Here is a 27,050-nt window from a genome sequence, read left to right as displayed (position 1 = left end):
GAGCTGCTAAAGGTGCCAGAGTCTGGTCCCTCCCTTTCTTTTGGGTGTTTTACTGAAACGAAAGACCCGGACGGAGATTGGCCTTTGAAAACGGGTTTTGGGTTTTTTTTGTTTACAAGGTCCGAGATGTCTTGTTCCTGAAAAGTCGGTTAAAAAAGGACGTTTTCCCCGACCGAACTCCAAAGCTGCTCAGACGAAAAGCCAAGCAGTTTCACAACGTGAGACCCCAGGCCTCGCAATTCGGAGGTTTTTTTTTTCCCTTTTCCTTAAAATTTCCCTGTGTAATAAAACTCTGAGGGGATTAGCTTTGACCCCTCCTTATGAATTGCCTTTTTCAGTAGCAAGATCCTCTCTGGCCTGTGCCTGCTTCCTCAGGAGAAGTAAGATTGAGACCCGTTTGGTTATAATGCTACAGAACAGTAGTCATTTCTGATTTGAACATCATCTTCGTCTTCTCTCCTTTTTTTTTCTTTCTTTCCTGTTTCTTCTTTCAAGAAATGACTTGGATCTCCCTTGATTTGAGGACTGTTAGGATGAATTCTCTTTTCTCCCCTCTCTTTTCTTGTTTTTATCTTATTAAAATTGAGATCCTTTTTTTTTTTTTTTTCTGTACAGGTGTATTTACTTTTTTGTTTCGATTTATGATCTAATTGAATACAAATGTAAAGTAAAAACAAAACCCGAAAGGAATATTTATATCTGGGTTTCAGCACTTCAGGGTGGAATTCCTTCCTTCATTTTTCCGACTCGAGCGGTCAGGGACTCGCTGTGCTCGCAGGGTCCGTATCCGCGCATCCCGATTCTTGCCTGTGTCGTCAGAAGTGCCTCAGGTCCGCTCCGGGTCCACGGGTCCCCCCAGGGCCACAAATCAGTCGGATCTGCACCATGAATCATTTTCAGGCACCACCGCCTCCGTGGTACGGCTCATGCATACTCCTGAGAACCGGATTGGGTTGTGAACCCTTGAGAGCTGGATTTGAAAACCCCCTGCTAGTCTGGGGGTGAACAACATTGTTAATACAGAACTCTTCCATTTGGGCCTCCGTTCAGCCCTCGAGTGTTTACCCAAAGCATTGGTGTCTCTGGTTGCCACCCTCTGGATGTCCCTCCTTACCTGGAGGACTCGTTAGTCGGGGAACTAATGTCCCCTGGAGAGCTGTGAGGACCCCTCCTCCAAACCCCAAACAAGTTGACTTTCCTTACTGCAAAAGCACAGACGGTGGATGAGTTAGGACAAAGGTTTCCCTGCATCCGGGAACAAGATTCAGTACCAGTCTGGGAGGAGACGGGTTTACCGGATTACTGTGTCCTCCATCCTGTCAGAGGGGTAACGCTTCACGCTGAAAGTTTCTCCCGCTGTCTGGCTTCATGGACCCTTCAGGCTTGTTGTATTTGCCTTGGAGGCAGTAAGCCTGTGTCTCCGGAGGAGAGAGATACAAAGCAGCAATGTCAGGTTCCAGTCCTTCCTTCCCGATGCTCATTTGACCACCATGCAGTGTATTGCCCTTTGTGGCATTTGGGGGATGAGCTCTCCACGCTGCTGCAAGCCCCGCCCTGTTGGGGTGGTTATGTGCCGGAGCTCATGAATGCTCGGGGAGGATAGTAAAATGGGGAATTTTGCCTTCCCATCAATCCTTGTTCCGTGCATTAGATAGACTTGCATGCAGACATCTCCTAATGCATATTCATCGTGGATATCCCGAGAACCCAGTCTGGCCGGGCAGGTCCCGAGTAGCGGGTTGAGAAATACCAATCTAGGGCAGTGTAAAGTCTGACGGTGCGTCGCTGAGCTTGCAGGGATTTGTGGCATTGAAGGCTGATCCTTGCACTCCTCCCCCCCCCCTCCCTTCCATGCGCCGTATATATATATATATATATATATATTGCATTTTCCTCTGTGGTTTGTGCAGGATACTCTGATCAGTGGCCATACACGTGCACCTGATTTACAGGACTGATATTTGTCTGACTGTACAGTATTAGTAAGGACTTTCTTTGTGTGCTGTCAGTGCCAGCCCATTCCCCCCGTCCTTCGTTGTTTTAGGGATTTTACTGGCAGGGAAATACATGTAACGTCTAGCAGCATTAAGGTAATGCAGCATGGGTGCTTACATCACCACAGAAAGCACATTGCCACTGCATGTTTGGCAAGAGAGAGTGAGGTGAGGTGACTAGGTCTGTATAACAGTAACACTCTTTATATAATAAGAGGTACCTTGCATTGGGTTTATTATAATAGAGCACCTACAGATTCCACACTGGAAGTATTTTATAATAAATTAGTTTTCCCAGCATTCTTAGTAGAGTTGTTTAGCCTCTGTGTTTTTATGGTGTGCTGACAGCATGCCCCAAAATAGGAGGGGGGGGGGGGGTGAACATCAGCCAGCCCAGCAGTGTGATTGGCTGACCCGTCCTAGTGCTGGAAAACGGTTCTGCTAGCTGCTGTTTCAATGGTACAGCTGTGTATGCAAAAACATCTATCACTTTGTATGTGCTACAGTGGGCTTCAAAGAGAAGTTTCCTTTGTTTAATTTATTAAAAAAAAAAAAAAGCAAGCAGATTGGAAATGCTGACTTGGCGCATGTAGCGCCGTGCACATTCGGGGAAAACAACCCTTGATTAAATATTTGTTCTCTTTGGGCGCATTTGGTTTTGCGTCCTCGAGGAACCGTGTCTCCTGCCCCGTGGTGGTGGAGCCTGCAGGGAGCACTGCGTTTCGCACCGGTGGGATTGGGGAGAGTGAGGGCAGCTGGGCATGCATGGTATCTGCAATAAAGATTTATTCTCTCCTTCCGAGAACTTGTACATTGTTTGAGTGCTGTAGCTTCCCAAGCTACTTGGTTGAAGTACCTCCTATAATTGTAACCAAATTATTGCATTCTTTCTATCTATATCTATCTATCTATCTATCTATCTATCTCTATCTATCTTTTAACCTGGTTGTGACAGAGCTATGTTCTCAGCAACTCCCAAGGCAGATATGGGGGGGGGGGGGGGGGGGGGAGAGAGAGACTATGAGTGGTGGCTTCCTGATGTGAACCTGATGTGGAAGAGTGCAGGTGAAAATCTTTGATAGGTAGGCTGATCTGGAGCTGAAAGTTGAGAACTGGGGCTCTGCTGGGCAGACGCGAGTAAACCCCAAAATGTTTAGCCCCAAAAAAATGCCCTGCAAGCAGCAGCCTTGGCTTAAAATTGTTAACTGAGTCACATTCTAGCCTGCGGTGCGTCTCTAGCCGTGAATGGCTCCTAAAATGGAGAGAGGCCGCGCATGATGGCTCCCTGATTAGGTTCTGGATCAGAGAGAGGGGCGTCCAGGCAAGGCCACTAGGCACCTACAAGCAAAGGAAAGGTCCTATCGCAAACAGACTATTTTAGCTTAGGCTAATGCACGATTTTGTTTTCCACAGCATTTTTTATTCAGTGACCTTCAGCAACTGATTATGTTGAAATGCCACCCAAGTGTTTTGTCACCAGGCTGATTCCTCCTACTCCTTTTGGGATTTCAGCTCGGCTGGAACAAAGGCTCAGATCTGGCAGCATTGCATTTCATTCCTAACTGCCTGGGGGGGGGGGGGGATTTCTTTCCCCTTATACACTCCCTTGCCCCTCACCTCCCCCATGCAAGATAACTAGTCTGGTCATTGGAGTGACCGTCCTCCATTGGGGAGGGGGGGCCATGCACCAGAGGGCTCCTTATGGGACCCTAAATTCGTCCATTGGATGTATGCCATTGCTGAATGACTGGCTCCCTCTCCTTTCCTCTCCAGGGGCCACGAACGCTGCCTCCGCAGCATCCCCCAATCCCGACTGACCCGGGAGAAACAAGAAGGCAGGAGCTGCCCCCCCCCCCCAGGCTTGGCCTTTTAGTTACGGTCCTTAGAGAGGCAGCCACCGGATCCCTTCGATGGGCTGCGCGGGTGCTCCCCACTAAAATTCCTTCAGCTTCCCATGGCTGGAAGGACACACGGATGCAGCGAGCCGGGAGAGGCTGGCAGCGGCGGGTCCTCTGAGGAATTCCTTACTTGGCAAAAATATCGCTTCAAACAGGAAAAAAAAAAAGACGACTTGTAATGCTCCATTATGAAATGTTTTTGACTTGGCACCTGTAAGAAAAGCCTTAAATCAATGAAGAATTCCAGCAGGTGAAAATTTTAAATAATATCAGCCTGAATCCTAGGATCTGGTAAACCTCTGACCAGAGAGCGCTGTTGCCCTCCTAACCTTAACGGCGCATACCAGGATCCTCAATTCACGGACGCCCCCCCCCCCCAGGTGAATTCCACAGCCCATGTACAGCACTGTTTGCAGCCGTGCAGGAGTCTCTCCCCGGTCCCTATACCTGTGGCTGTACACTCAGACTTTGTATGCCCTGGGGGTCTCAATTTCCCAACACAAAGTATTGATTTTCCTCTGCTGTGCCTTTCTTCCTTTCCTTGTATGTCGTGCTTTTTAATTTGTTTTAAAGGAAGAATTTTAAGCAGCTTTTCTCTCTCTGTCCCTGCTCTTCGTATTCTCTTCTCTCTGAAATGCCACCTTGCCTTTTCTGCCGATTTCCTTCTCTGTCTCCTGCTACCCCCTAACCTCCCGCCCCCTCACCCCACCAATTTCTCGTTGCCCTTCCCTTTACCCATAACATCTCACCAGGCTTCCTCCTCCATGTTGATGCCTTTCTTGGCGCTGTATGCTTTTTTTTCTTTTGAGTTCTCTCGCCTGCTGCAGTTTTTAAGTTTGCGTGAAAAGAATGTTCTTTTTCTTTTCATTTCAGCCAAGACGAACAGAGAAAAGGCCGCAATCCCCCCCTCTGCCCCCTAAAATGATATGCACCCCCTATAAATAATAAAAAAAAAAAAAAATTCTAAGCCGGTGAAAAAAATCTGTCGGGTTTATTAAACCACAGTTACTGACGTACGAAACGCAAAAAAAAAAACAAAACCTTCCAGGCCCAAATCCGATTTGTTGACGTGGGATTTGGCGCCCGTGCCTGTCTGCCCACACCAGAAGGGGGAACCGTGTGCCGGCTGTTTTAATCCCGGCATTCTGGAGCACCATCTTCACATCTCCCCAGGCAGCTGCGGCCACCTGGCACCAGAAGCCGCTCTGTGAGTATACCAACCAGCGCAAATTGCACTATTGTCCCCAGATGCACCCCTCTGTTACTTCCTTGCGTCCACTGATTTCCCTCCCACCCCCCCTCCCCTCCTCCCCTCCCCTGCACAGGAGATCTCCTTCGTCCCTGGGATGAGAACGAGGACCCGGGTTTTTGCTTACATAAGGTTTCTCACGGTGCCATTCTTATACCATCCCGCTTCAGTTGTGCCAGAGCTGTGCTAGGATTTTGCAAACCCACTGGGAGAGAGATTTGGGGGGGTGGGGTGGGGGGGGGAGGCAGAGGATGGACAACAGGTCACGCTTGTGAGTCCTCACCGAAACAGTACCTGAACCAGAGAAATGGAGATTGTGTAAGAGAGGGAAAAGGCCATGACCCGGCCCAGTATTTATTAATTTAGAAAACATTTATAACCAGCAGGCCAAGCCGTTTTGTTCCCTGTCGAGGAGCATCGGAACATTTCATAATAAACTTACGTGGTAGGCCATGGAGAGTCTCTGGCATGGATGCCGGTGAGCGACCGGCTGGGTGTGTGGTAGTGCTGCTGCAGCGCTCCTGCCTTATACCAGCTAGGCTGTAACTAGCACTGCACGAGAGCAGCTTTGTGGGGTTGGGGGAATAAAGTTTATTAGCAGTCGGGGTAGTCATTTAAATTTTTTATTTCAATGCAGAAGATGTCGCTTTATTTAAAAATTCTTGATTTTCAGAGGGGATGGTTGTTTTTTTTCCCCACTGCATCATGTCAGCAGCCCCTGTGTAAAAGGGAAGGGTGTTAGGGTATCTTATTTAATGTGTGCTCAGAATATCCACTCTGATTTTGTGTACGGGAGGTGGGACTCCTTTCTACATGTAGGGAGTCCCAAATACAGATTTAAGTTTAAAAAAAAAAAATGAATGCTCTATTTGCTTTAACTTAGAATTAGGGACTACAGTGTATTTCACTTTGGGAGATCCATTGAGGCAGCCCAATAATCTACAAATCTTTTTCTAAGAGTTGCTCAGTGCCTTTGGCATTAATGGCACATCACAAACGTTTTAAATAAACCAATAAACTGACCCTCACCGGTGATCAGAGGGCAGATTGGTGGGGGTCACCTGCACAATCTCCTTTTCACGCCCAGTGCACCTGGTGCCAATGTTACTATTGGCTGCTACCCATTCTTCCGATTACTTCCGGGGTTCCTGGTATCTCACTGGCAAGGAGAGGCCACGTTTTCAGGGTGCTTCCATGGCAGTTAAATCCCTGTGATTGTGGTAGAGGTGTCCAGAGGTTGGTTACATGCAGGGCAAAATGCGGGTGACTTAGAGTAGCAGCCTTGCAGCTAATGTTCATGATGATGTGTAAATTGTTCATGCTTTACTTTACCATGTTAAGTCCTGTTTTAAGAGCTTAAGTGGCCTAAATGGTGCCTGTTCCAAGAGTTACAATTTTGGAGCAACTCATTGTGGATTTCGATTAGACATCCCTCACGTGGATGTTGTATTTTATTGCTCATAGGGCAGTGTGGAAATGAGTGAAAAAAGATTTAAAAATTCCATAATTAAGAAGATATTGTATTGATTTAATATAGTTATTTGAATATTTATCCTGTCTGTTCAGAATTGCCTGGGGCGGGTTACAACAACATAAATACATAATAATAATAATAAATCACAACTTAAGATTATTAAATTAAACAGCCAACATAATAAATGTTGTATTTGCCACACACAGGCATTCTCACGTACAGTGTATTGTATCTCTGTAACAATGTACGGACACTTTGGGTAGGGGTGAGGATTAAGGACATACTGACTGTGAGCTTTCATTTCAAATTATTATTGGGAAATCAACTGCAATTACAGAAGATATTTCTGCGTGTAATAAGAAATTTATATTTTGCTGTCCTTGGCTTTAAAACTCATCCTTAAGAACGAAGGTTAGTGCTTTTGTAGCGATACATACTTAGTGGAATAGAGTATGTCTGTCATATAAAAATATAAAGCTGTTTCAGGCCCAAAATGTATTATCTTGGAACATTTCAGGAAATACGGAAACCGTAGGTCATAAGTTTCCCCACGTGCTGTATTTCTAAACTTTTTATCCTACTTTCAGAAGGGGAGAAATGCTTATAAGTAACACAATAAATGACCGTGAATAGTCATAAATTGAACCTACTCTGAGGGGGGGGAAGAGTGATGATAGGAGGGCCTTATGGATCGGTTCTGGGACTGGTTCTGTTCAGTATCCTTGTGAATGATATTGCAGCAGGGTTTTAAAAGTAAAGTTTGTCTTTTTGCAGCTGATACTAAGGTCTGCAACTCAGTGGACACGCCTGAAGGAGAAGAGCGTATGAGAAATGATCTCGGAGAGCTCTAGTAGTGGTTGAAGGTTTGGCAGCTGGGATGCAATGCCAAGAAATGCAGCGTCATGCATATGGGGTGCAGAAATCTGAAGGAGCAGTATGTGATGGAGGGTGGGGAGGGAACTTCTGATGTGCAGGGACTGGGAGAGCAACCTCGGGGTGATAGTGTCTGATGATCTGAAGGTGGCGAGGCAATATGTCAAGGCAGTAGCGAAGGCTAGAGGGATGCTGGGCTGCATAGAGAAATGCATAAGGTGATGATGCCCTTGCATAGGTAATGGCCAAGGCCTCACCTGGAGTACTGTTTTCAGTTCTGGAGACCGTATCTCCAAAAGGATAGAGACAGGATGGAGGCGGTCCAGGGAGAGACAAGCGAATATGGTGTGGGGTTGGCACCAAAAGAGTTATGAGATGAAATTGAAGGACCTAAATATGTATATGGCTGGAGGGGAGGAGAGACAGGAGTGATATAATACAGGCTTTTAAAATGCCTGAAAGGTATTATTAATGCACAGAAATCAAATGTATTTTTTTTTTTTTATGGAAAGAAAACTGTAGACCCAAGTGGTCGTGATATGAAGCTCCAAGCGGGCTGAGTCAGGACCAATATCAGAAAGCATTTCTTAACCGAAATTGATGGAATTGCTGTTAAAACAGATGATAGTGCAGTTTCTGGGATCCGGTGGTTTACAAGATCTGAGGCAGCACAGATTTACCAGCGGTAGATGTTATCAGACAAATACGATTAGTTTCTTTGATTGGGTGACCAGAGAGTTGGATCAGGGGAGAGTGTACTTGGATTTCAGTAAGGCCTTGACATGTAAATTAACTGAGCTTCTTTGCCATAGTCTCTAAAGTGACTGTGTTAGAAACTGAAATGGAGAGAAGCGCTGCTAGTGCTGAGCCTCCGAGATCAGTCCCTGGACCGGTTCTTTACAACATTTTTATAAGTGATTATTGTGGCAGGACTTTCGGGAAAGGTTGGTCTTTTTGTGGGCGATACCAAAATCAGAAACAGGGTAAACAGCTAGGAAGGTGTGGAAACATGAGAAGCAGCGAAGCTTGAGGAATGGTCTAGGGTCTGACAGCTAAGAATTAATGCTAAAAAAAATAAAAATGCAGAGTCATACATGTTGGCTGCAAAAACCCAAGGGAGTGATACAGTATAATGGATGAAATTCTTCCAAGCACGAAATAAAAGCGGGGATGTGGGGGTGATCATATATGATGATGATAAGGTGGATAAGACAATGGCAAAAACCAGAAAGAAGTTTGAGTGAATAATGAGAGGAATGGTCAGTGGGGAAAAAAAGGTGACGATCCCCTGTATAAATCCCGGGTGAGGCCCTCATTTTGAACAGTGTAAATTCTGGAGACCGCACCTTCAAAAGGATATAAACCGGATGGAATGTGGCCAGAGGGAGGTTTTGAAAATGGTGAACGGTATGTGTGCTAAAGTCTCTGGGACAGACCTAACAATCTAAACCCAGGGGGGGGCTGATGCCATATCATGTGCGTAAAATCGTGCGTCCGGTTGCGGATTAACCTGTGCGCTGTGCTGAGCGCGCTTCATTGCATTGGCCCCAGAATGGGGGGGATATGATAGAGACAATTAAATACCTCTAAGGTATCCATGCAGGCTTCTTTCAAGAGAAAGGAGGATGTGGAAAAGAGGGGACATGGGATGAGGGTAAAAGGGGGTAGATTCTGACTTCAAGAAAGCTAAGGGATAAATACAGAGGGGGTGTTACGAATTGTAGAGCTGACTGGTTGGCATGCATGGGCAGACTAGATAGGCCATAGAACTCTTTCTATGTTTTTATGTCCTGCTTTGTGTAGAATTGCTTGACTTTGAACATTTACCCCAGTCATGAGAACTCTCTGGTTTAGGGGTCCCCCCAATTAAAACAATGTTGGTTCTTTTCAGTATTAAATTTGAAATTCCTGGTGTACTCTGTTACTGTAAACTCCAGGATGGGGCAAGTGTGGTCAGTTATGTGCTCTCCAATTCTTCCATTAGGGCATGAACAGCTGGAAATGCCCCTGCTGCCAGTAGTTGTTACTTTGTGACAGGGTAGGTCTGATATGTGTAAGGGATAGAAGCTGCTGTTGAAGTTTGTGGAGGTGGATGAGTGACAGTGTCTTCCTGAGAAGAGGAATTGAGTCCCATAGAAACAGAATCTTTCCTGGGGAGGACTTAAATCGACAAACTGGGTGTTGCCTGAAGGCTTTTTACCCTAGGCAGAAAATAAGAAAATTCCCCTGACAGATCCTGTAGCATCAGGAACTGGGTTTTCTGGTACCAGAAAATTTTTAGCCTTTAAGTGCCCCAGGCTTGTTTTCCTGGATTGGGATTGTTCGGTCTAACATGCTTTGGTAATTTACAGGCCCGATTCCAAGTAAAGGTAGTCCGTGGTGCTGTATCTGAAATCTTCCGAGTTACTGATCTTACTGACTGACTGTGGCCCTGGATGAGTCACTTTATCTATCTCCCCGTGCCTTCGCCTGTGACCCTGAAGGAGCCACTTTTATCCCCCTGACTCTGTGTGACCCTGAGGGCGGTCAGCTTTATCTCCTTGTGACCGAGTCAGTGGCTCATCGTGCAACCAGTTTTCATGGTTGCTGATACAGTGGAAAGGGTTTTTTTTTTCTCCTCATATCTCCCGTCCATTTAAGGGCTAGATAATGCAATCCTTGTGCCACAAATCTGCCCCTCCTCACGCGCAGTGAACAGCGCCTCGGCTGCACCGCGCGAGCCTTTCCAAGCAGCGACTTCCGGCCAATTTGAACGGAGGCGTAGGAGGGAGCCGTTCCCGCGCTTTTCTGCCTCGGCAGCTTCCTGCCGGTTTCAGTTAGGCTGAGCGAGCTGCCACAGGAGCTCAGCTCGGTGTAGTGCAGCGGGTTTATCGCCGGTGTCTCTAAATGGCACGGTTTTTTAATGCAGTCTCTAAAGTGTTTGCTGTAAATGACTTGAATCGGTTTTCAGACAGATAAAATAGCCTTCTGCGGGATGCCACAAGGCGCAAAATAGGGGGTGTGAAAAAGGCGCGCGCACTACAGGCGGGGCGCTGTCAAGCGGCTGAACCCGCGCCATAGTCGTCGCAGCCCCGGTCTCTTGCTAGGGTCGAAATTGCCCCCCCCAGACTGGCAGTCCAGAGGCGGAGGGTGGGGAATCCCTGTCCTCTCCTTATGCATCTGCCCGCTCTTTTCTGTGACTAAATGCGTCTGTTGCCTTTTGTTTCTTAACTTGTCACTTTGTCGCGTCATCGGCCATTGTGGGAGAATAGTGCTGGACTACAAATGAGTGTTCGCTCCAGCGGGGGATGGGGGGTGATGCTACGCTGTTTGCGTATTGTTTCTTCGAAGGTTGCGGATGCCCAAAGAAAAGTTACCCTGCCATTACTTTGCTAAGTTGTGAGGAGATTTTACAAATGACATTTCCTTTGAATGCAGTTGGGGAAAATGTTTATCAGATTCTGTATGCAGGATAGAACTCTTAAAAATAATTGAAAAGTACCTTATAGCTGGGCTAGCCAACCTGACCTACTGACCCCTCTTAGCCAATTTCTTTTTCAGGATGCCCACGATGAATATGCATTAAAGTTTGCATACATTAGGTCCTCGTTGTATGTAGATTGTCTTTATGCATATTCATGACTGATGGTGGTGGGGGTCATCAGAACAGGTTGGGGAGCACTGTCATAGAAGAAGCTATTGGAGGGCCTGGGAGAGTGTTTAAAAGCAGGCCTGGATGAACCGGTGCCCCCTGACATGGAACAGTAAAAAGCAAACTTTCTGAATAAACCCATTTCAAAGTAAAGGTCTCTTTAAACAAGCTTCCATTTCCAAAATAAAGCAAGGTCATTACATTTTAATAAAAGTTATGTTTGTTATCCTCTCTAAGGTTCACCCCAAGCTTTTGGGGCGATCCAGCTTTTCTCTGCTGCCCGGAGGACTTTAGGCAATGGGATTCAGCCACTGAAAATACCTCCTAAAAGGCACAGGAAGATAGGATCTATCCCTGTTAAATTAATTCACTCCCTCATTTCCTGCATTAGGACCAACTCTCTTCCAAAAATATAGCTTGTCTAGAATGTGCGTACTTTCTGACATCACAAACATCTGGATGCAGGGAAAGGGGAGGATCTGGCTAGCAGGTGCAGAGGGAAAGAAAGGGAAGCAAACTGTGCTAACAAAGGATCCCATCAACGCCTCAGTGCCTCTCTCTCATTCACAGCTCAAGCCCTGAATAGCTCCAGTGAAGTGGATGTGCGTAGGCCACGTTGGACATCTACGTGGCCTTGTGCCTAAATCCTATTCGATGTTTTTTATTTTCTGTTAGGAGAGCGAAGCTGTACTGATGGTTCAGGAACCCTGATCCTAATAACTGTGCAGAGAATGATCAAAGAACAGGGATATCCATCACTAATTCTGTGCTGGGCTTTGTTACACCCTCCATGTTGTACATTTGTTAAACATAAGAAGTTCCAGGCTGGTACATCGAGCCCAGCATCCCGTTTCCAGCGGTGGCCAGTCCTGAGTCACGAGTACCCGTCAGATCCCCAATCGTTGATTTGTTTGTTTTTGTATTACACTCCCCAAGGATAAGCTCTGGCTTTCCCAAGTCTACCTGGCTAATCACTGTTTATGGACTTTTCCCTCTTGTCCAATCCTCTTTTGAAACCCCCCCCCCCCCCCACTGCCTTGACCACATCCTCCATCAACAGATTCCATAGATTGATTGTTCGCTGAGTGAAAAAAAATACTCCCTACGGTTTGTTTTCAATCTGTCGGTTGCTGGTTTCATGGAGTGTGTCCCCTGGTCCTAGTGTTATTTGAAAGAGTAAATAACCGTTCCTTATTTATCTGTTCCAACTCGCTCATGAGTTTATAAATCTCAATCACATCCCCACTCGGTCCATCTCTTTTCCAGGCGATCAGTTTAGCCTTTTTTCATAAGGGACCTTTTCCATCCCCTTTGTGTTATTGGGCTGTTTCCATTTACTGGGGGGAAAAAAAAGTATGGTGGCTATGAAAAGTCTACACGCCAACATTTTTCACATTTTGTTGTGTCTGTGCATTAGACTTTCATACATTTACATGAAGAGGATTTTTCTCACTCCACACCTTTGAGGGCCAAAAATGTTCTATTGGTGTACAAAGCAGATTTTTTTTTTATTTATCAGATTTTCTATACCGTCGTTAAGACGAGCCATCACAACGGTTTACACATTATATGTATCCAAGAAACAAACCCGAATTCTGACAACTGGATAAGTCTCTGCATCCTTGAGTCAGTGCTTGCTGGATGCGTCTTTGGTAGCAATTACAGCTGTTGAGTCTGTTGGGATGGGACTCCACCAACTTTTCACACCTAGACTTGTCAATATCAGATTTTACTTCTTTACAGAACTGTTCCAGCTCTTTCGTGTTCCTTGGGGACAGCAGTTTCAAGTCTTGCCACAGATTTTTGATTGGATTGAGGTCGGGATTCTAACCGGGCCATTGGCAGGATATTTACCTTCTTTGTTCCTTAGCCACTCCAGTGTAGATTTGGCTTGGACCTTTGCATTCAGGCCAAAAGTTCTATTTTAGTATTGTCGGACCACAAAACATTTTGCCACATGGCTATAGTATCCCCCGAGTGTTCCTCTGCAAACTTCAAGGTGGGCTTCAAGGGATTCAAGGTGGGCTTTCTTGCATAATGGAATCCTTTTTGCCAGGTTTGTGAAGTGCTTGGGATATTGTCCCATGCACACTTTGACCAGTCTTGGCCGTGGAAGCCTGTAGTTGTTTCAAAGTTGCCTTTGGCATCTGGGTTGCCTCTATGATCAGTCTCTTCCTTGCTTGGTCATAGAGTTTGAGGGATGGCCTCATCTAGGCCTTCTACTACTTTCTATTACGCTTTCTACTACTTAATTGTTTCTGACCGTACTCAGAAGGATATTCAAGGACATTGTAATTCTCTTATACCCATCTCCAGATCTCTGCCTTTTCACAACTTTGTCATGGACAACTTTCTTTTGACATCTCCTTGGTGCTCATGGTTGGGCCTTTGATTTTGAAATGCACTGCCAGAGAGAACCAACAGGAACTTCTGAATTTATCCTATAATCATAAGAATTGGTATAATTTAACACAGATGGGGCCGATTCACTTGGTGTGTGCTTTTGAAGGCGATTGGTTGCATCAGAGCTTTAAAAATGTAGTTTTGCTACAGAAGTACAAGGTGGGTGGATGGTTACTCAAAGCAAGCTATTCCATGTTTTTATTTCTACTTCATTTTCTAAGGAATTCTGGAATGTGTTTCTCACTTGGTAGTTGTGGGGTAGGATGTGTGAATACATGGAAGAAACACTGGTTTAAGGCATAAGATGAACATATTGGAAGGGGGGTGTAGACTTTCTACAGCCACTGTATATGTTCTGTATATTATTACATTTATTTAAAGACTGCTTTTAGTGATTAATCAGGCTCGGCATCCTTGATTCCAGACTCGTGTTTCTGTCAACTCTTCCTCCCTATACAGGCATACACTGAGGCTCCGATGTAATAAGGTATATTAGGCTGTGTGCAGAGATTACTAGCGCTCCTCCATGCAACTCCTTTGTTAATCAAGGCATTAGCTGTTACTCTGTGATGCAGAGAGGTGTGTAGGCTTTACTCTTGCTTTTCTTAATGCTGGAAATTTAACTCCTGCTCAGAGGTGGAGGAGTAAAGCTTCTGGTGCTAGTGTTAGAGTCTGTGGCATTGAACCTGGAGCCTAATGAATTTAAGAGCCTATTTTAGGAAATCAGCCAAAAGGGCCATTTTAGAAACTTTAACTCCAAAAGTTGGGAGCATAAACCTTTTTGAAAACTGGGCCTGATGTGTTTTGTGTGTGCAAATTTTAAGAGCTAACTTGCACTCCTAACTCACATTTTGTGAGCAAAACTTTTGGGTCTCTTAAATCATGTTTTGTGTGCAGAGTACAACTTTTATGCGTGCAAATCATACTTTCTACAATAACAATAGACACAAACCATATTTTTCGTGTACAGTTTTGTATTAGCATCACTAGCATACCATTATCTTACTATATTAATAGCAAATAGTGTGTTGAAGTACAGTGTACATTCTAATAGTCTTATTACATTTGGTCCTCAGAAAGGGAGACCATACACAGAAAATAGAGCAAAAGAGACACACGTGTGAACACAGCAACATATAATAACATGCATATAATGTAGTACTGATGGCAGAAAAAGACCAAATGGTCCATCCAGTCTGCACAGCGAGTTTCTTATGGTAGCAACCGCCGCTCCGTGCAGGTTACCCCCAAGCCTTATGTTAAGAGTAGTAATATTTACAGTCACAACCTCTGGATCCTTGCATTGCTGCTGGGGCCTGGGGTGTTCTGGCTGCCCTGGCAGTCTCTTCTTCTGATTAGGTAGTCCCTCCCCCTGCTGGGTAGGAAGCATGAGCCCAGCTGGGGGCCACTGGAGTCCGGTTCTGTGGTCCCGCCTGCTGAGCAGGAGGGCCAGCAGCTGATGGCTTTGTGTGCTGTGCAGGCCCCCTTGGCATCTGAAGCTGGTAGTGACGGCCTCTGGAGGAGCCTGAGGCCCGTGGGGCTGCTGGGTTGTTGGGGGTGGGTGGGTGGGTGGGTGGGTGTGCGTGCCATAGCACTGTCTAGCAAAGAGTAAAAACTTAACCTGAGACCGTGGAATGGGGGAAATTCAGAAAGAATCAGTGTTCATGAGAGGTACGGTTCCTTTTTATGGACTGAAAGTCCATGTTGGACCTTTCTGAGAGAGGGATTCTTAGTGCAGACTGAATGCTAGGCCCAGTCCTAGACAAGATATGCTGAGGTTGGGGGGGGGGGGGGGGATAGGAGAGGCAATACTTTAGTTTTGTGGCCACAAGGGGGGATGGGGGTAATATTCAGCCAAAGTTAGAGCCAGATACATTAAGGCTTTTCTCCAATTTTGTGTCTATGGGGAAAAACCCTTAGTGAATCAGGTATTTGGTCTGATAAACTTACCTGGCTAAGTTTGGCAGGATATTCAGTGGCGCAGCTGCAAATGCACTGACTTTCTTAACATTAGCTGGCTAGCTTTATCCTGCTTAATCTAGCACTACTCTACAGCACAAGCAGACAGCTATGTTATCTGGCTAATTCTGAATTTTGGAGTTAGCCGGATTACTTGTCTGGCTAACTTAATTCCACGTCCTCTACCTTATGTAGCTAAATTTTAGCTGTCTAATAAGTTATCCCGCTAAACTTCAAAAGTTGTCATTTACCTAGATAACTTGAGAATTATTTGGCTAAATGCCGTTGAATATGGGCCCCCAAGCTATTTTCTCCCTTTAATTGGGCTCAATCCTAATTAACTTGTTCGACTGCCCAGATACTCTTTCACATTTTGATAATTTTAAATGATTTAATTTCACAATTTTATAACTGGCAATGGCCAAGACTCCATTGACCAAGATTTCTTTGCAAAGCTGCATGCCGTATTGAATGTCCCAGGGCGCCTGTGGTCACAAAGCTTAACACACCAATTGGTGTCTGAGGGTGCTGAGGTCTCTCTGCAGCTGTTCCTGCTGTATGTCCTTACTTTGGGTGTCTCGGGCGCCGAGGATAGGACACCGACAGACTTTGGACCGCAGTCAGTACACGTCCCGATCTGCAGCAGTCACTGAGCAAGACGGGCATGTGAATGACGTCTTCTGCTTACTGCCAGTGATTATAGACAGGAAAAGGTGAGCTGCACCTGCGATACAGTTACGGACCCCTCCCAACAACACCAGTTATTAGCTCTGCTTTAAGGGGTTTTAGTGTTGGTTACAGGAAGGTGCGGGTGTACAATTCTCAAAATTCCTCACAGGCCTGTCGTATTCCAGCAAAAAGTGCAGGGTGTTTGATGGAGGATTGGTGTGTGTGTGTGTGTGTTGGTGATGAATCCAGAATGTCTGTTGGTGCCAAAAAGTATTCCCAGGAAAAGCTTTCTTTATAATAATGATCACATTTATCATTTTGAGTCTGCAGGGAAAGTTTTTATGATACATCAGGTGCAAGCTATATGAAAAATAAGCATTTGTACAGCATGAGGCTTTAATCTCCCTACAATCCCAGTGCATGTTTCAGTCATTTCATTGTAGATAACATTCACGCAGTCCCCTCTGAGATGCAAGGAACAGCTTGGGTCGTCTAATTTTTTTCTAGTGAATTTTTTTTTGTGTGATGACGTTTATCATATTAGCAGCAGACTGAAATCTGTACACACACACGCACTCGCACTACTGGCAAAAGCAGTGCAAGCTTCTCTCTCTCTCTCTCCCCCCCTCCCTCCCATCACAGACCAGGTATAGAATAAGCAGCAGGCTACATGGTGCAGGTACAGCAAGACAGAAGTCCTACACGTGCAGTGGGGGTAAAACCTGACCTATATAAGCCTGGTCTGAAAAAAATGGGAGCCGGGTGGCAGCCCTGGCTTCGTTGCCCTGCCAATGTACTTTTTTTTTTTTTTTACCCAGCCCTGGAGCGAGCACCTCACCTGAGGGTGAGAGGGCACTTCAGTCTCCAGGCCTGTGGCGTCTTTTGCTTCTGTATTGAGACAGCCTATGAGGGTGCCAGCCTATGCTGGTGGTTTTCGGGGATGTAAATACTGAACTAAAGTGAGACCATCTCCTCAGTCCATTGCACGTAGGACACCAATATCTTTTCAGACGGAGGTGATTTACAGTTGCTGGTGACATAGAGATACAGAAACTGTGTGTAAAGAGAGAATGAATGGGGCAGGTGCAAAGAGCTGTTACCTTTATTGCACTTCAGGCTCTGCCACTATTAAAATCCCTTTCTGAATTGGTGCCTGAGGCATGGCATTGTCCACATGTCCTGAAAAGACATTTTTTTTTAAACATTAGGTGCCCTCCTCTCTCTTCTTGGCAGGCTGACATGTGCTGTTAGCGCCTGTTTTACTGGCGTAGAGCATGTGACATGAAAGCCTCCGATGGCAGATGTGTTTTTAAGTTGGGGGAAGGGGGTTGTGTGATTCGCTCTGGTTACTGTGGTCTGATGGTTTGGGTCGGGCAATATCACAGCCCCCATTTTTTTTATTGCATTGGAGGCCAACAGTGGACAATAATGACATCCTGAAAGGGGGATGGTTGGTTGTCGGTGAAGTATATTGACCGAGGCTGCAGGCTTGGCTATAGTATTGCCTGTGGACATTACTGGCATCTTCCAGGGGCGGGCCAATATTTATCCACTCTTTAGCGAATGTATCACCTGCTATTACTGGCATTAGTAGCATGGGATCTATTTAATGTTTGGGTACTTGTGACTTGGATTGGTCACTGCTGGAAACAGGATGCTGGGCTTGATGGATCCTTGGTCTGACCCAGTATGGCAACTTCTTATGTTCTTATGATCAACTGGGGTCTACGGCATTGTGCCAGGATGAGATTGGTCAGATTAGGTGGGGCCCATGGGCCTAATCTGCTATCGGATTTTGGGTTTCACCAGGCCCTTCGTTATTGTAATTGTAGAACAATGGAATCGCTTTGGTAGTTTGTATGAACACATGATGGGCTGTTACTGGGTCAGACAGAGGCCATGGGTGCAGTCTGAGTATAACCTTTTAAGTCACCCAGTGCATGTAGTAGGGAGACTTTTGGGCAATCTTACTTTTAATGACTCCTTCCCACCCTCCTAATACATTTTGGCCTCTTTAATGCTTCCTTTGAATGGAAGAATCAGGCCTACGGGTAACCACAATGCTTTGGAGCGTAATGTCAAAGACTCAAACAGACCAAAACCTTGGGTGTTGAAAACCAGGTCCCTTGGGCGGGCTGTGTGAGATGCCTCATGAGAGGAGATGGTGGGACTATTTGTCGTCAGATAGCTGTCTTGTGTTTTTTTTTTTTTTCTTCCGGAAGTCCCCTGACTCCATGGCATTTCTCTTGATCACCTCTCTCCCCCCACCACCCCCCCCCACACACACACTTCTTCCATGCCGTTGTTCGTTGGGACCGACAAAGATGATTGTTCTGTAAGATCAAGTACTTCTGGGTGAGCCGATCTAAAAGACAGATCCAGGCCTGAACTGATCTCAGCTATCAAGGTCCGTCCCCCCCCCCACATGTCCGAGTGTATTCTAAATAGCCTTAGACCCCTTGCAATGCAGGGCATTGGTGAGCACGGGCGGAGGCTGCGTCGGAGTCCAGAGAGAGTAGCCACTCTGTAATTCTCTGTATATTTTTATCTTTACAGGATGGCGGAACCTCGGTTTAATAACCCCTATTTTTGGCCGCCCCCTCCTGCCATGCCTAGCCAGGTAAGAAACCCCAGGTGATGTTTGTAAAGGAGAACGCTTATAACTTATATACAGTGCTGTGTGTGTGTGTGTGCATCAGGTAGCCAGCAGCAGGTCACAACATGCTCTTCCTGCTCTAGTTTAACGTTTAATAATATTTGATATACCACCATATCACTGCAGAATCTAATCGGTTGTTAACAAAATCATAGGCAATCAGTTAACATAAATCACAAATAACAACATAAAATAAAATCATGTCAGAAAACACAGCAAACACAATTTCTCACAGCCCCACTACCCTCCCAACAAAACGAAAACCAAATCGCCTATATTAGATAAGAAAAATTCTTTGCAGTAGATTGCCAGTGCCTGTGGACTGAGCAGGCGTGACTGTGCATGGTAAAGCCCCTAATATTATTTGCTTATTTTAGGCCCACAAGCTCCCGAGTCTATAAAAGATCAGCACGTACCCTGCACGTGAAAGTGGCACCCTCTTCACGGCAGCCGCCATCTCCTGATTTGTTAATTAAAATTCCCTTGATTTTGATTTGGCGGGAGAGGGGGGGGGTGTCCCCCCCGATATATAAGGATGTTTTCTTCTAAACCGTTCCCACTGCATGGGGGGTATTAAAAAAAAAAAAAAAGTCTCATTCTGCAGTGGAATTAACTGGGCCCTTTGGTCTCCCTTCTCCCGTATCAGACTTTCTATCACCGATTGACTGCATCGTGCCAGGGCCCCGCTGGGCACCACCTGGCTCTCTCTCCTGCTTCTGGCCAGCAGCCCTAGGGCTGCTGCTGTAATCTGCTCGCAGGGCCACAGCTGTGCACAATTTATTTGGGGGGAAACTGTCGTTTCTCTGCCATTTTATAGGGCAGCATTGGTGCACCGGGCACTGCAGAAGATTACTTGTGTGCTTTTCTCGTTCCTGCCCCAGTTCAAGTTTGAATGTAAGAGCTTAAGTGGCTTAAGGTCACACAGGTCTCCTGCTGTTTCCAGCACGGTACAGCAGCCTTTGTCTAGTAAGGCATAATTATTTTAGCATTGATTTTTAATGTACCTGTGGCTGAAACACAAATGTTGTTTTTTTGTTGCTCTCCAGCTGGACAACTTGGTTCTGATCAATAAGATCAAGGAGCAGCTGATGGCAGAGAAGATCCGTCCGCCCCACTTGCCCCCCACCTCTGTGCCCTCCCAGCAGCCCCTGCTGGTGCCCCCCTCGCCCGCAGAGAGCGGCCAGCCGGTCATGTCCCTGCAGAAGCTGCAGCAGGTGCCCGGGCTCCATCCGCAGGCCGTGCCGCAGCCCGACGTGGCGCTCCATGCGCGGCCGGCTACCAGCACTGTCGCAGGTAAGCGAGCCAAGCAAGGAGCTCGGGGAGCGGGGATTGGACTGGGGGGGGGAAGGCGCTCTTCTCTTACCAGCCAGCGGTAGCCAGGGAAGGGGAAAAAAAAAAAAAAAGCAAATTGCTGCAGCCCACGGAATGCAAGGACTCGTTTCATTTTAAAATAGTTGCTGTAGATGGGGGCACGTCTGGCAAGATCGCTGGTAGGACTCGGGCTGTTGTTTTGTTTGAAACTGTCGTGGGGGGTGGGGTGACTGATAATCTGGGCAAATTCGTTCGAGGTGCTTCGTGAGGGGTTACTAAAATTTTGCCCTTATGCAGAAAACAGCTTGCAGTAAAAAAAAAAAAAAAAAAAATAGCACGAGTTTTATAATTTCATGGTGGTGGTTTTTTTTTTTTTTTCTCCCTAAGCAATGCTTCTAACCCCTGTAGGGCCCTATTGGGATAGCTGCACTCCTGCCTTGGTTTTCTTCCCCTGCTCCCCACGGTAGTGTCCGTGGTGGGACGCTGGGCAGCAGCCTGGTTGTGACATTTTGGGAGCGAGCCATGAAACCGGGGGGGGGGTGGGGGTGGAAATACATTTCAAATCTTGAACGTTATTCCTTCCTTTTGGGGGCAGAGAGTGCTGTCTGTTTCATCCTGTCCAGCTCTTAATGGAAGGCTTCAAGGGGGAACACCATGGAGAAACCTGGGTGGACGAGCTTCCTCCTCCCTCTTCCCCCCCCCCGTCACCTCACATGGGTTTAAAGTTTTAAACCCATGTGGCTAGTTAAGCTTGACGTGGGCTCTTCCCAGCTGCCAGAAGCATTTGTGTTATTCTTATATATATATATATACGGGTATGCATATTTGCATATCATATGTGCATTGGGGATGATTTGGCTGCATAATGTTGAGGTGCTTATCCCTGGGCGTACGAAGAATTTTGTGGGCAATAAAAAAAAAAAAAAAAAAAGGAAAATGCAGATGCCCTTTTAATGGTGGGAGGCCATAGAGAAAATATTTCCGCTACATTGCTTAGGAAACTTGGTTGTTATGTGTTGAATGAATAAGAATTTGGTTGCCACTGAGTCTCTACCATGCCGGGACAAGACTTGTAAATGCATATTCCGGGAATGATCCAGGATCGTACTTACAAAGCTCTTGTTGAGGGACTTTCATTGGCAGCGTGAGTTCCCCCTTGCGAATTATGCCATGCAAATTATTTTCTCTTTTTTTTTTCTTCTCTTTGGCTCTTAGCAGCATTCTCTTCTTCCTTTTCAGGGCTGGGCCTTTCCTCCCGCACCACCAACGTCAGCACCGCGGAGTCCAGCACGTGCACCGGCACCGGCACCCCTTCCACGCCCACCTCCACCAGCCAGAGCCGGCTCATCGCCTCCTCGCCCACCCTCATCTCGGGCATCACCAGCCCTCCGCCTCTGGACACCATTAAGACAATCCAAGGCCACAACCTGCTGGGAGTGCCCAAGCCTGAGAGGGGGAGGAAGAAAATTAAAGCGGAGAACCCGTCGGGACCGCCGGTCCTCGTGGTGCCCTACCCAATCCTGGCCTCGGGGGACATCGGCAAAGAGGGAAAAACCTACAGGTTTGGCACACGAGCGGTAGCGTACCACGTAACGGCGCGACGTTTATGTGCCGTCGTTCCGTCGGGTGAGCGCGTGGCAAGGCTCTAAGCTCCCCTCCATTCTTATCGGTGATTTGGGGATCTGCGCCCCCATGCCGTCCCCTTTTGTAGTGAAGCTCTATGTCTGCGGGAGAGGCTGAGCCAGCCCTGGTTTTGCGTGTGCTGCAGGGAATAGTTTATCCCTGTTTTCTTAAGAGACTGAAATCTTCCATGTTTCTGCGCGCAGTGGGAGTGAAATCCATGCTGGGCTGACCTGTCCTTGCTCACATGCAGTTCCCAAAATCTTTCATCGCTTTTTTTTTTTTTTTTTTAATGGAGTAGTGGGAGTCCCTAGTAGTGAGCCAGGGAAGAAACGCCTCATCCGCCATTGCCGTAGGGATGACTGGGGGTGTCGGCGAGTGCCAATACGGTGCAAATTATTCTTCAGTTTTTAGGGTTGTGGTTCAGGATATTGTTATGACCAGCTGACTTGGCGAGAACGTTTTTTTTTGTTCACAACTTGTATCTTACTGGTCACGTGTGTTGTCCCTCACCTGGGTTGAGGTCCTAGAAATGTCATACAGCTTTACACTCAGCCATGCTTTTCTTTTCACCTTTTAAATGTGCAGCTAAGGGGTTTATCATGGCCGAAGAGGGCTAATTTTCACGGCTTATGGCCAGGATGCAAAATCGGCCACCCACTTCTAGAGCGGCAAGTGCTGCCAGTAGGGACTGTGGTGTCGCCAGTGGGATGTATTGATAATTTCTAATGGTTGCAACATTTGTGATGGTCAGAAGATTTCACAGTATCCCCCCAACTCTTGAGACTGTCATACTAGATACCCGACCCTACCCATGATTACAGAGCAATTAATAGGGAAATTAAGACTGTTAGATTGGACTTAAACTCACGTGATGGATGCTGTTGTTGTCGTTACTAGTCAGTGTAATGGCTCTGTATACTTTAGCTTGATTGAGTAAACAATTGAATATTGCCTTATGCTGATTGTGGCCCAAGTTTAAACCATTTCTTCTTTTAAATTGCTTGTTTACCTGATCCACTATTAGAGAAGTCCAAGGCCCCTCAGTGCTTTAGGTTGTGGCTTTTTGTTCTCAGCTTCTGTAGGGAAGGCGTAGGCCGTGAACTTGGCAGAGCTGGGAATCAGCTGTTGACCGCTTTCCTTTTCTATGCTGAAAGCATCCTTGAACTCTGGTGTGTGGGGAAAAAAAAAAAGAGATGAAGCCCTTTTGCTAGTGGGGGAACCCTGGAATCCATGCCCATGCAGTTGGAGCAGAGTCACCCTGCAGAAGTGAGAATTTGCAATGGGTCAGTGGGGGGAAACCCCATCTCTGCTCTAATAACATTGAATGCACGAATACCCTTCCACCTGCCTCTTGCCTTTTGAATAAGCAGGTGATGCTCTGGAGATGGAACCAGATCCAATGACAGCCATTCAAGCCACTCTGCCTTGTTGACCTCAGTCTTGGCGTTTAAACCCTTGGAAAGATAAACAGACAGCTGCTGACGTTTTTGCTTCTCTGCTTTGGGGTTTTTATGCACACGGGCAAAGAGTAATGTGACCAGCAGGCGCCACTGTCATTTTAAATGTGCACTCTGTGCAGAGAGCTCCTGGCTCCCAGAGAATGAGGCCAGAGTGGCAGACCTCGAGGAGCTAAGGAAGGCAGAGAGGTATTTAGCGGAGACCATCAGGAACTTAGTAAAACGGTTCCATCTCCAGTCAAGCAACCCTTGTGCTGGTTTGGAGGAGCAAGGTCACCTTGCAGGAGACCATTACCTTGGTGTGGCAGGTAATGATCCTGTAGTTAGGACCCGCTGCCCAGGTGATGCTTTATCCTCTTGCACCGATGATGTGTCTCCAGGGCAGTGTGCACAAGAGGAAAGGGTTAGGAAGGCCACTGTTATGGGTGATTCAGTCATTAGAAATGTAGATAGCTGGGTGGCTGGTGGGCATGAGGATCGCTTGATAACTTGCCTGCCTGGCACGAAGGTAGAAGCTCTCATACATCCTCTAGAATAAGATTTTAGAGAGTACTGGGGAGGAGCCGAATATTGTGGTACATGTGGGTACCAATGACATAGGAAAGTGCAGGAGGGAGGCTCTGGAGGCTAAATGTAGGTTCTTGGGAGGGAAACTGAAATCCAGAACCTCCAGGGTTGCATTCTCAGAAATACTTCCCATTCCATGTTCAGGACCCCAGCGGCAGGCTGAGCTCCAGACTCTCAATGCGTGGATGAGACGATGGTGCAGGGAAGAGGGTTTAGGTTTGTTAGGTTCTGGGGAATACTCTGGGAAGGGGGAGCCTGTGCCAACGGGATGGGCTTCAACTTAACCAGAGTGGAACCAGGCTGCTGGCAATAACCTTTTAATAGGAGAGAAAGCAGCTTTTAAAATAGATGATGGGGGGTTGGGGGGGGGGAAGTCGACAGTTATTCAAGAAACATATGTTTCGGAATGATGTATCTTTGAATGATAATAACAAAAGAGAGAGTTGGGGCATCCTCATAGTGAGGTTGCAATAAATGCTAAAATAGCCCAAGTGCCTTTAAGTAAAGTGCAGACAGAGCAGAAAGATGCCAGATTATCTCAACTGATAAGCAAGTTTTAATACAAACAAAATTCATATTTTGAAATGTTTTGTACACAAATGCTAGAAGTCTAAAAAAATAAGATGGGAGAGTTAGAGTGTATAGCACTGGATGAAGAGGTAGATATAATTGGCATCTCAGAGACCTGTTGGAAGGAGGATAAACAATGGGACACTGTGATACCAGGGTACAAACTATATCACAATGGTAGGATGGATCAGATTGGTGGAGGGGTGGCACTATATGTTAATGAGGGCATAGAGTCAAACAGGATAAAGGTTCTGCAGGAAACTAAATGCAATGTTGAATCTTTATGGATAGAAATTCCATGCGAGAAGGGGGGAATGGAACAGCCGTGGGGGTGTACAACCGTCCACCTGGCCAGAATGAACAGAGAGATGATGAAATGCTAACAGAAATAAGGGAATCTAACGAAATTAGCAACACAGTAATAATGGGTGATTTTAGTTACCTCAGTAGTGACTGGGTGAATGTCACATCAGGACACGTTAAAGAGGTAAAGTTTCTACATGAAATAAATAACTGCTTCACAGAGCAAGATCTGACATGGGGGGGGGGGGGGGGGGCAGCTATTTTAGACCTAATCCTTAATAGAAGACACAGTTTGGTGAGGGAGGTAATGGTGTTTGTTTATTTATCTAAAAAGTTTGTTACCCGCCCTTGCATAGTTCAGGGCGGGATAAAAAAAAACCAACTCATAAAAGATAAAAGCATACTTAAAATGACAAATAAATATGAAAAACATGCAGATTTACATCAGATCTTTGAAAGCAAGCTGAAATAAATTGGCCTTGAGGGCCTTTTTAAAGAACCTTGCATCCTTTATTGATCTCTGTTCAGCTGGTAGAGAGGATGGAAATGGTATGTTCATGGGCCTCGTCCAAGTACACGTATTTGTAGGATTGAACATCAGAGAGGCCCTGGTTTGATGATTACAATGTCCAAGTGAGGGGGGGGGGGGGTGTGGATCTTCCGTGTAGCAAAGATTCAAGGTGAAGATATATTATTGAGCAGATTGTGTATGATAGTTGCAAGTTTGTACTGAGTCCGATATGTGATGGGAAGCCAGTACAGCGAAAATGATACAGGAGTGGTGTGAGTACCAGTGAGGAGACGAGCAGCAGAATTCTGCAATATCTGTAAAGGGGATATGACATAGATGGGGAGTCCATCATAATGTGAGTTACAGTAGACCATGCCTGAAAAGGGTAATGCTTGAAGTACTGTACAAAAATCGGAATGATCCAAAATAAGTTTCAAGTGACAAAGTAGGTGAAGTTTATAAAAAAAAAGATTAAGGCTATTACTCAATGTGAGCATGCATAGGTAGAGAGGGATCAACAAGAATTCCCAGATTGCACACTTTATTTGTGATGGGTACGAAGTGACCATTAAAGGAGAGCTTATCTGGTACATTTGGAGAAATCTATTTTGATGTAGCCTCTTATGTATTGAAGAGAGACAGAGAGAAATAAATTGCTCCACGAGTGCCCATGAAGATTTAAGGGGAAAGAAGAATTGTATGTCGTCTGCATACAACTTGTAATATACTCCAAGGCATAAAGGGGTCAACTAGAATTTAAATAGTGCTGCTGAAAGAGCTGAGCTTTGGGGTACACCAGACAAGAACGTATTCCATGAAGAAGAATTAGATCCAAATGTCACTTGTTGCATGTGATCGGTCAGGTAAGAAACAAACCAGGAAAGAACATTACCAGAAAAACCCAAGGGTATCAAGCGAGAGATTAGAATAGAGTGATTAACAGTATCAAAAGCCAAAGAGATATCGCGTATGTTGAGTGCATACTATGTACCTGAATCAAACCCATGGGAAATGCTGTCAAAAGTAGATAGAAACAACATTTCAGAAAGCCATATTGGTATTGATTGAGGATGGTATGAGAGTCAAGAAAAAATGGCAGTTGTTGCAATACAATGTTCTCTGTAGTCTTCAATAAATTTGAAAGGGGCGAGTTGGGATGATAGTTTTGAGGAAACAGTGGGTGGCAGCAGTGGGTTTTTGAGAATGTGGTGAACCGAAGCTCTCCTTAATGTTTTTTGGAAAATTACCAGAGGAAAGAGATGAGTTTACAAATTTGGTAATAAATTGTACAGATTCCTCTTCAATGAGTTTTAATAGAGTGGTGGAGCAAGGATTCAGGGGACTGGTGGTAGTATTTAATCTACTAATGACTTGAATGATCTCCAGTTCTGAAATCTCATCAAAATTGTCTCGTATCGTTCCTTCAGAGCAAAGACAGTCAATTGGTAGGTTATGACTACGCAAGAAAGTCTTACAAACAGTAGTTATTTTGTCAGCAAAATAAGTTGCAAAAAAGTTGTGCCTGATTAGTAATAGAAGGAGCTATTTAGTTGCTTTACAGAGCTTCCTAGGATTTTGAAAAGATGCAGAAAGCTTGCTGTAGAAATAAGATTTTTTTTTTTTTTTAGCATTAATAACCGCAGACTAATATATTGACAGTTGAGTGAGATAATTATCGAGATGCTGTTGGCAGGAATGATGCCGCCATCTTCTCTCAGTTTTATTCATTAGCCTTTTTTTTCCTATAGGGCATGTGTACACCAATAATGATTGTAACATGATCAAATTTGATAGCATTTAACTTTCAAAGGAGAAATAGAAAACAACTGAAAGGAGCAGCGGCAAAGGTCAAGAATTTATATCAGGCATGGACATTGTTTAAAAATACATCTTGGAAACCCA

The 27,050-nt window shown here is 45.7% G+C and overlaps 1 protein-coding gene across 7 annotated transcripts in view; it reads left to right on the top strand.

Moving 5' to 3' along the window:
* ZNF362 (zinc finger protein 362) overlaps positions 1-27,050 on the top strand; it is a 71,244-nt gene that overhangs the window by 16,490 nt on the left and 27,704 nt on the right. For 4 of the 7 annotated variants that reach the window (XM_029579290.1, XM_029579288.1, XM_029579287.1 and 1 more), the window contains 4 exons: positions 4,766-5,099; positions 18,707-18,770; positions 19,853-20,099; positions 21,333-21,678. In XM_029579290.1, the coding sequence (XP_029435150.1) occupies positions 18,708-18,770; positions 19,853-20,099; positions 21,333-21,678 (656 nt within the window). In that variant the 5' untranslated portion in view covers positions 4,766-5,099; position 18,707. The remainder of the gene's footprint in view (positions 1-4,765; positions 5,100-18,706; positions 18,771-19,852; positions 20,100-21,332; positions 21,679-27,050) is intronic. The other 3 variants (XM_029579293.1, XM_029579292.1, XM_029579291.1) reach the window with 3 other exon arrangements.

The sequence above is a fragment of the Rhinatrema bivittatum genome, chromosome 15 (assembly GCF_901001135.1).
Source record: "Rhinatrema bivittatum chromosome 15, aRhiBiv1.1, whole genome shotgun sequence".
Lineage (NCBI taxonomy): Eukaryota > Metazoa > Chordata > Amphibia > Gymnophiona > Rhinatrematidae > Rhinatrema > Rhinatrema bivittatum.
Note: the sequence above shows the minus strand (reverse complement) of the source record. Positions and strands in the feature narration are given on the sequence as shown.